Source organism: Carlito syrichta, unplaced genomic scaffold, assembly GCF_000164805.1.
Source record: "Carlito syrichta isolate Samal-C Ts95f unplaced genomic scaffold, Tarsius_syrichta-2.0.1 Scaffold311807, whole genome shotgun sequence".
NCBI lineage: Eukaryota > Metazoa > Chordata > Mammalia > Primates > Tarsiidae > Carlito > Carlito syrichta.
The window spans coordinates 141,933-152,366 of NW_007255903.1; the positions used below are offsets into that span (position 1 = coordinate 141,933).

At 49.3% G+C, this 10,434-nt stretch overlaps 1 protein-coding gene across 1 annotated transcript in view; it reads right to left on the bottom strand.

The window, feature by feature from the left end:
• Window positions 1-1,296: 1,296 nt before the first annotated feature.
• The window catches only part of SMTNL2 (smoothelin like 2), a 23,346-nt gene continuing 14,208 nt past the window's right edge, over window positions 1,297-10,434 (bottom strand). Inside the window, exon 8 of the mRNA XM_008069085.1 lies at window positions 1,297-2,240. Within this exon, the coding sequence (XP_008067276.1) occupies window positions 2,114-2,240 (127 nt within the window). The 3' untranslated portion in view covers window positions 1,297-2,113. The remainder of the gene's footprint in view (window positions 2,241-10,434) is intronic.

Sequence of the window (10,434 nt, forward strand, 5' to 3'; positions counted from 1 at the left end):
GAAGGAATCTATCAGGAAAAACAGAAGAAGCTAACAAGCAGCTCCAAGAAATAATTCTCTCAGGAGAGGAAAAAAGATGTGAAATCTCCCATATCATTGTGGAAGGCAACATGAAATCAGATTTCACAAAAAGGCAACTGAGTGGAATCCCGACCTAAAACGGCGGTTTCCAAATGTCCCAGGATTATGAAACTTGTATTCCGCCCCCATGCCCTTGCACCCTCTTGCTTTGTCCTAGAGGTAATACAGTTTAAAACTCGTTAACTCTTAGGATCCCTGCTCCCCAACCCCCACCTATAACCTCTGCCAAAGACCACAGACAAGAACATCATGGAACTGACTTTAAAATATCTGGTCTGTAACCTTCTGAATGTGAGACATGAGGGGCACCAGTCCTAAAGTTTAAGAGACGTCGTTTACTCTGGCTGAATCTGCTCAATTTTATGTGCAGAGGTGCAAGGCCACGTCTGCAACTCAGGATATCTCTGTTTAACGTGTGTGAGTACTCAGTAACATACAGCCATGCTTTTTATAGAGCCCTTGTGTTCCCAAATTGGCTTTAGGTTTGAAACCCTAAGCTTCAGTGATGTATCTCTGCTAAGACTAAGGTTCACCTTCCCATGCTTACAAGAGGCAAGAGAGCCGGCAAGGGAACAACCCCCACGGAGATGACTGTTCACCCAGCTGCAAGCTCTGCCATGTTCCTCTTGACATCCCCAAGGATCTTCTGTCTCCCAACATGCAACACAAGGTACACACAGGTACCTTTGGGAAGGCACACAGGCACTGGTATGGAGAGCCATTGCATGAGACAAAGACTTATCAGCTCCTCAAGTGGAAGTTTTAGAAGTTCATGGCTAAAATCCAACCCAATCATAAAATGATTCTTGACCAATAGTAAGCTAATGGCTGGGACTTTATAAAATCTAAAGATTTTTCTATTAAAATCCCACCATCAAACAGCTGTGAATAAACCAACACTCCTTGATGGGCTTCCTCCAAGTACAGGACCGCTCCAAAACCTGCTATCCCAGGCCACTGTTTATCAGAGATCTTGAAGTCCATATCCAGAGGATAGATCTCGAGGGGAGACTTTCTGTTCACGCTCCTTCCAGAACATGGAGATGAGTAGTTGGCAGGCAAGTTCACAGACAGCAAATGTCATTTTCAACTTTCCAGGCAAGCAATTTAAGTACAGAAACAGGGTGAGATTTCAGTAGGTCTTCATTTGGAAGATGTGCAAAGCCTCGTATTCACAGAACCCACATCTCCCAAACAGAAATAACAGATCCCAAGCAAAGGTCAACACATCTTTTTTATGTACAAATGGGTCAGTGGTACAGAGGGAGTTACTTTTTATAAATATCTCCAGCTAATTCCCTAAAAAAGATGTCAGGAAAAACTCTCTCTTAGCACAAAGGGCCTATCCTTCCCCAAAAGTGTTAACTTCTGGAGAGCCTATTCTTAGCCAAACACTTGTGGGGCCTCCTGGGAAGAACAGGAGCACTTTGGGATGAAGGCAAGAGCCTTCCTATCTCCCCCAGAGAGCGGAGGTGACTTGAAGGTCATCTGTTGCCCAGGACTTGGGAGTGATTAAACTGTTTCTTCCCAAGACTTCGTTCTTCTTTGTCAAGCTGCTGATTAAGCGGTCTCTGTTTCCTGGCAGTGGCCCAGAGGGAGGGAGGAAAGGAGCCTACAATAGTGTGAGGAAGTAAAAAACTCTGGATATTTTGATAAAAAACACTTGGTAATCAATGTAACCCTGTAAAGCCGACGTATCAAATCCACCAGAGGGAAAATCGTAATTTAGCATTCTGGAATCTACAAAGACAAGCATTTCTTTAAGAAGGTCATTACTTAGCACCAATTTCTCTCTCTTTTTTCTTTTCCTTCAAGCCTGTGGCTGTGGTCAGCACTGTCAGAGCACAGCTCAGCGGTGCTTTTAATCAGCAACACAGCTGGGCACGAAGGGGAGCGGAGTCACACACCACAGAACAAATAGCACGCTCACTGCAAAAGACAACTCTTCAGGGGCCATCCCGACTCGGGGAATGCAAGCAGTCCCCTCAGTCTCCTCCTGGGCTTGCCCTCCAGCTCTCCAGGCCCAAGGGCTTTACTCGAAGCGCCGCAGGTGGTTGTACAGTGACTGAACGTAGGTAAAGACACACATAGGGTCTGGCTTGCGGCCCATCACCATCATGTCCTCCACTTCGATGAGGCGTTCACAGTTGGCCAGATTCCTGAAACACAGAAGCCCTATTAGGACGATCCTAGCAATCCACCAGCCCCATGGCTGCAACAGGGCCATCGCCACCATCCCAAGAATAGAACTTGGCCTGGAGCCAGAGGTTCCCAAGGGCCCACCAGTAGGGGATACAGATAAACCCGGCAGAATCTTGGGAGTCACCAAGTCTAATGCAGCTTCCCAAACTTCCGTATCCATGAACCTCCTATACAGTTCATATTTTTACTTATTTATTTTATTTTTTACTTTTTGAGTTGGAGTCTCACTCTGTCACCCAGGCTGGAGTGCAGTGGCATGATCACGACTCACCACAACCTCAACCTCCTGGGCTTAGGTGATCCTTCTGCCTCAGCCTCCCAGGTAGCTGGTACTACAGGTGACTGCCACCATGCCAGGCTAATTTTTATATTTTTTGTAGGGAAAATATCTCACTATATTGTCCAGGCTGGTCTTGAACTCCTGGGCTCAAGCAATCCTCCTGCCTCGGCCTCCCAGAGCCCAGCCTGTATTTTTATTTAAATAGACTTGCTTTATTTAACTTTTTTTTTAAGAAGCAGTATCTCACTCTGTTACCAGAGTTCCAGTGCAATGGCACGACCTTAGTTCACTTCAACCTCAAACTCCTGGGCTCAAAGGATCCTCTCACCCTCAGTGTCCAGCATAGCTGGGACTACAGGCATGCATCATCACACCTGGCATACTTTATTTAAATTTTAAGTGAAAGCCAGGCTCAGTGACTCAGCCTATAATCCCGCGCCTTTGGGAGGCTGAGGTGAGTGGATTGCCTGAGCCTGCGGGTTCGAGACCCACCTGGGCAGGCGAGACCTCATCTCTACAATAAATCAAAAAATCAGCCGGGCATGGTAGCGCATGCCTGTAATTCCGGCTACTTGGAAGGCTGAGGCGGAAGGATCGCCGGAGCCCAGCAGGTTGAGGCTACGGTGGCCGGGAGCAGCCACTGCACTCCAGTCTGGGCGACAGAGTGAGACTCCAACTCGAAAAAATAATAATTAATAAATAAATAAATAAATTTTAAGTGAAATTATACTTAAGTTTAAAAAAAAAAATTGGCCGGGCACAGTGGCTAAAGCCTGTAATCTGTATTGTAGAGACCCGTATTGTAGAGACCTTGTCTCTACAATAAACTTTAAAAAAAAATCAGCCATGTGTGGTAGTGCGTGCCTGTAGTTCCAGCTACTTGGAAGGCTGAGGCAGAAGGATTGCCTGAGCCCAGTTGGTCGAGGCTGTGGTGGCCGTGAGCAATGTGCCACTGCACTCCAACCTGGGTGACAGAGTGAGACTCCTACTCAAAAAAAAAAATGTATATGAGTAGCATATGGAAAACTAGTATGAACTATATAAATAAACGTAAAACTAATAAAGCAAAAAACAAATCCACACATTTTCACATGCATGTGGAAATCAAGTTTCACAGAAATACTTACCTTTACTACTATCAATATTTTCCCTATATTTTGTGTTTATTTATCTCTGCACCCTCTTTTTCAAATGCTAGTCATGCAGCATTAAACTGATTTTACAATCTACTAATGGGTCATAACTGGCTGCTTAACAGAATATTTGAAATCATTTGTCACCCCACCCATGAAGCCCTAGACCCTGTGCCTCTCGTCCTGGAAAACACTGGTTGAACTTTCGGCTTGCTGGTGTAGGCTCATGTGTACTTGGTGGCCTTTCACTGGGGCTCAGAGGGAGGCCTCTTGGAGGTGGGAAGATGAATATCTATAGTCAAGACACATCGCACTGCTCATCTCAGCACCAAGTCCTGAAATAACAACAGACAGCCTCTGGAATGCCAAGCAACACGCCCCCCATGTCCTCTGACTCCGTTCAGTATGCCTGGTTCCCTGGGCACCAGCTGGAGTCGGCCTGACATTATCTGGCAGAATCGAAAGGGCAAACATAATTGTACTCAGTCCAATTGTCAGAGCCCTTCCTTCAGCAGCTGTGTGTACTTTTGTAGTTCCAGGGGTCCCCAGTCTTTTGTTTTGTTTTTTTTCCATCAATAAGTATATGATTGTCAGGGTTTAAATTCCAGCTCCACCTCTTACTAGCTATATGACTTTGGACAACACACTTAATTTCTCCGGGCCTCAGTTTCTCCATTTCGAATAATATCCATCCTGCAGAGTGGTATAGGATTATGAGCTAATCCATGTAAATCTGTTGGACGAGCACCTGGCACATAAAAAGCACTCAACAAACATTAGATAATATTATTGTTGCTGTCTTGATGATCAGGTCTTGCTTTGAGAAGCAGAGTAGATCATAGAGAAAAGGGGCCAAATGTGAAATTTAAATAGGCAACTTGTACCCTGACACTCCCAATCACTTCACTTTTTTGTATCAATGTCCTCAGCAGAAAATCGGGATAACACCTCTGTCCTCCCTCCTGGCAGGTTTGTTGGGAGACTGTGATTTCACAGTGTGTCTTTATATACCTCCTTCCCCAGTGAGCCCAGCCAAAGCGGAGACCCCAGTGAGCAAGTGAGGACTCCTCTGATTCACCCCCAGAGCTTGTGAGCCAGTTAGGCCCAATACACTCAGCACTTTGCACCAGGACAGGGGGCAGCTTCCTGGGCTGTGTGCTCCAGAGACAAAGACTGTAACATCACCACTGGGCCCTGCACTGCTGAGCTGGCCGGACGCCAGGCCTCCTATCAGAAACCAAATGTCAAGGCGAAATGGAGACATCTGTCCCGGATCCTATCCCCGCCTCCCCCTCGGGCTTGTAGCGGGTGGCCTATAAGGGAATCCAACAGCTTCAGAGGGTGATGCATGGGTTTGGCACAATGAGCAGGTACCCTCTCTCTCCAGGATAGGCCAGACCAGGGCTCGGTGTCAGGGAAGTCGGCCTTCTGATGAGGGCAGGCATGTAAAGATGCTTTGCTGATGGGAAAGACTGAGGATCTGAGTTCCCCAGCAAAGCCAGGGACCCGAGTTTACCTCCTGGGCTGTCATTTAGCATCTGGTGCAAGCCTCACCTGCTGCACAGGGACGCACCTTCCTTCCCAGGCCTGCTATTCAGAGGATCCCAGGTGTGTGTCAGCAGACGCCACATGTGCTCAGGTTATCAGCACTGACAGCAGCGGCCTCAGTGGCCCCGCACGTTAAATGAGGACAGTGTTAGAACTCTAAGACCTCCGCCATGGGAGGGAACACACACATCATCCCATCCAAACACGCCCATCAGAAGCACCAGTCATCTCTGCAAAGGCCCTGCCTCAGCCTACTCACCTCAGGGTCCCAGGAAAGGGGACCTAATTTCTTCCAAGGACAGTTCAAACTGCTCTACAGATGGTTCTGGCCATGAGAAAGTTTCTTATGCTTATTTTTGCCTCTTTGTACTTTCCATCTATTGGTCAGTCTCACAAGGCTATTTGTTTGTTTTTGGTTTTTGAGTCAGGGTCTCACTCTGTCACACAGGCTGGAGTACAATAGCACAATCACAGCTCACTGCAACCTCCAACTCCTGGACTCAAGCGATTTACCCTCTTCAGCCTCCTGAGTAACTGGGACTACAGGCACGCGCCACCACCCTTGGCTTATTTCTTATTTATTTGTAGAGATGAGGTTTCACTATGTTATCTAGTCTGGTCTTGAATTCCTGGGCTCAAGCGAACCTCCCGCCTCAGCTTCTCAATGTGCTGGGATTACAGGTGTGAGTCACTGCACCCAGCCCCACAAGGCTATTTATTCTCGGGTTAATCTTCTGCACCCCCCACAGAAGAGCCCTTCACATATGGGAAGAAAATCTTCACTCTACATCCTTCCCTGAAACTTGATACCTCTGGTTCCATAACTATCCCCCCCACCCCACCCCCCAGGGTACCTTAGACCAGCTCCTCTGAACTAGTTCTAGTTTCTCTAGCCTACTTCATAGGAGGCACTCGGAAATGCCGGCATTTTCCAGGTGTTGTCCAACCCATGCAGAGGAGAGCAAGCTGACTCCCTTCTTCATTCCAGAAGCTGCATTTATCCTCCAATAATGACCCCCCTACCCAGGAAGCAAGACTTCGAGATCAGGGTGGCAGTCAGAATGGCAGCGGAGGCTGTGCCCTGGTGCTGGTTTCCCCAGCAGGCAACTGGGGCAGTCGGCCACAATCCATTTCTCCCCACTCCACCCCACTGTAATTTTCAAGTTAAGCTCAGGGAAGAGGACACAACACATAACATGCAGCCTCCCTCTCTTGGCCCTTTCTTTCCTTCCCCACGACCACCCTTGCCCCTCATCCAGGGAGCTCCAAATTCTCCCTTCCACAGGCAAAGAACATCCCTCTACCTCCCCCACTAGATGCTCAAGAGCACCCGCCTTCCACATCAGATTGTCCCTGCAAAGAGAGCATTCTCCCTCGGACACCCTAATGGCATGCACTTGGCATTCCAAAATCCAAAATGCTCCAGTGAGCATTTCCTTTGAGCATCATATCCAGTGCTCAAAAATGCTTCAGATTTTGGAGCATTTCTGATTTTCAAACTTGGGATACTCAACGGATAAGCATAATGCAAATATTCCAAAATCTGAAATCCGAAGCACTTCTGGTCCCAGGCATTTCAGATAAGGGATATTCAACCTGTATGGGGAAGATTCCTAGAAGCTGCAGACACAGGTTGAACAAAACTCGAGAGACAGAATTTGAGAAAAAGATAGTGATGATCAGCATTGGCTTTTTCAAAAAATATTTAACTCTCAAAATATTAGCAATCTCAATTGCCTTTTAAATTTTAAAAAAACTCCTTTTGTAAAAATGATACAGGTTTGTTTTAAATAATTCTAACATGGAAAAATCCAAATGAGACAGTACGAATTCCTTCACATGGCACCACACAGCAAGAACCTGGGTTGACATGGGCCAACTACCACCCTTAAAGCGAATTTGCTTAAGCCCTACCCCTCTGGAGGAAGAGAAAAAGTTTAAAGGGTTTCAGGGACCACAGGGCTGGCCTGTAAAAGAGGAGGGGCCAGGGGGTCATTTTAATTTTTTTAAGCCTGTTCTAAATACAGACTAGGATGCCAGGGCTCGGACGACTGCCTCCTGTCTGGTTTTAGACAGAGACACATGGGCACTACAAATAGCCTGGAAGCCCCTTTTGCTCGGGCGTAACCCGAGAGCAGGACACATTCCCCGCAGGGCAAGTGGGAAACCTCAGGCTGCACGTCCTGCACTCTGCCTCTGCAGGGAGGTGGGGAGGAAGGGTGCGGAAGGGTCAGGCGCCCGCCCGACTCAGCCCCTTCCATAAAAGGGGCTGGTCCTCCCTCGTTCCAGGCCCTGAACACCTGTCAGGCAAGGGAAGCTCGCTATACTGTCAACACCGCATCATTCACACAGATTAGGCCACCGGGAATCTCTGGGACCATAAATTATCAGGGGGGAGGAGCAGCACACACTACTTTTACTCCAAACATCCCTATCCCTGATGTGTCTTCGTGCCTTAAAGGCACTTGCTCATGGAAGGGTCTGGAAACGTCTGCTTCCTGATGCAAGACAGACCCATGGTCTGGAATCCCAGGTCTTCCTTTCCCTTTTCTTTTCTTTTTTTTTTTGAGTTGGAGTCTCACTCTGTCACCTAGGCTGGAGTGCAGTGGCACACTCATGGCCACCCCAGCATCAACCTCAGCCTCAGCCTTCCAAGTAGCCAAAACTACAGGTATGTACTACCATGCCCGGCTAATTTTTGATTTGTTGTAGAGACAAGGTCTCACCAAGTTGCCCAGGCTGGTCTCGAACCTGCGGGCTCAGGCAATCCATGTGCCTCGGCCTCCCAAAGTGCTGGGATTACAGGCTGAGCCACCAAGCCTGGCCCCTTTCCCTTTCCAAGGTTGTGCCTTCATCGGACCCCAGGCTTCTTTTCCCACACTGCCTACTCCCAAAACTGTCTTTCCTAGCACTGTCCTGTTGCCTGCGTGACTCTGGGTGTCTTTCAACTGCCCGCGTGTCTGCTGGGCTTTGGCTGTCAAACCTGAAGAATATCAGTTTAAGACACTGGTGGCCAGTATCCTCAAGCAGGTGTCCCTGTGTTTTCTTGCCAGCTTTTCTAACCAGCCTATTGTCCAAGAAGTGAGGTGATCCAAGCAGCTGTCCTCCCGAGAGGCCTCCAGGCTGCCAAGCCTGTCTTTCCAGCCCTCTCCCCCAAGTACCTGGGAGATAAATTCCCGGATGGCTTGTGGGGGAGGCGCCTTCCCAGGCTCTGAGCAAGCTCCCAGCACAGGCCTGCTGTGGACGCCTCTCCCCACCCCCTCGAGTCAGCAGAAAATCAAGAACTCTTCTCAGCATCTCAGCGGCCTCATCAGATCATCCTCCCCACCGGGAGCAGGCTCAGGCCACAGGGAGGCAAGGCCAAGGTTTTTACCCCGCTGTTTATTCTGGGGAAAAAGCAGGCAAAACCTGGACCAGCTTCCCTCACCACCCGCAAACCTCCCCCCCACACACACACACACCCCACCAGGCTGGGAACAGAAGAAACATCTGTTTGGAGTCTAGAATCTCCGTGAACTCAAACCTCGTGCTGGGAAAGCATAGCCTGGAATCACTCTGGTTCTGGCTGCCAAGGGAAGATGTGCTCCCTGTGGGCTGGGCCGCAGGGCCACCAGTTGTGGCCCAGGGTGTCCCTCATCCTGCCATAGCCCAGCCTGGTCCAGGGCAGAGGGTGACCAAGGCAGCCAGGGCATAAGCAGGCATCACCAGACTCAGACAATGAACTCTGTAAGCCAAGCGTGGCCTCACGGCCAGCGTGAGTCTCGGGGTACTCTCGTTGGAGCCCCAACCCTGCACAGTCCAACAGTCAAATTTCTGACAGTCGCCACGTCTGGGCTTCAGGCAGCTGGGCTTCCTCCTCGTAAGCCACCCCCTCCCCACATCTTGCCATTACCCTTGGCTCTCCTTCACTGTCGTCTGGGTCCAGTTGCACAACACACTCGTCCAAAGCTGTTTCTGCAATTAGGATGACAACTAATCCCAAGCAGCCAAGAAAGAGAAGGCTTTTAAAATATACAAGGAGTTCTTATGACCCCAAGGGGGCTGGGAGTCCAAGCCCGTCATCCGAGACAACACAACAGGGCTGACACTGATATTCCAAAAACTCAGGCCCAGGAACTCAGAGCCAGAGTCTTGACTGCCTTTAGTGCAAGAGCTGTTGCTCCAGAGACAGGCGGCAGCCTCAGCTTGAGGCGAGACTTACAATACAAAGTGTGGGTTAGGGGACCCATTGGCTGTGACTCCCTCCCTGGAGAGGGGTGCCGGGGCTGGGGCGCCAGGCCAGGAATGACCTGAGGAAGGCAGGTAAGGCTCGGGTTAAGGCTCCTTCAACCCAACAAGCACATGAAGGCCACCTCCTGAACGCGGACACTGAGGACTCGGATAAGAAACAGTCAGTCTCAGACAGACGTCAGAGGATGACAACATAAGGCACAAAGGCAGGGAGAGACTGATAAACACACCCTCCAGGAAGCTCCACTCTGGGGACATGCTTCCTTCTCTTTGACCTCTGAAGAGCTTAGCATCAGGCAGCCCTGAGCACCACTCATCTGAGTTCTTTCTGTGCCCACAGTGACAGCTTCCCAGCCCTCTGTCTACCCTTTGGGTTCAGGCAACAAGAGACCCTGACACGAGGGCAGGAGGGGGTGAAGTCGGAGCACTTATCCCATGGCTCCCTCCCTGCCAGGTCGCTGTGATCTGGCGACATCCATGGCTCAAAGCACAGCTCCCATCAGATGGTCCTCTCCTCGCAGCTTCTCTCCAGTTCCAGTAATTCCAGGCCAAGGGCTGGCAGCCACTCCATGCCACTATTATCCCCAAGCTGCTACCCAAACCCAGCTCACTTACCTCGTTCCTGCCCACACCTTTGTAAAGAATCCCTTCATTAAATTCTCCTCACCTGGTTTGACTGTGCACCCATCTCCCGCCAGAGCCCTGATGAACAGACCCCGCTTTGCCAACTCTCCTGATGCTCTGGGGTTGCCTTGGCTAATAACCGAATCCCAAGCTGGCTTCGCAATCACCTCCAGAGCCACGCCTCCCACTCCCATAATCTTCTTCCGATGAATGGGACCTAATAAAGCAGTCAATTTCATAATAAATGCTAGAACAATATTTAAGGAAGAAAAATTGATTTCTTTTTTTTTTTTTGAGTTGGAGTCTCACTCTGTCGCCCAGACTGGAGTGTAGTGG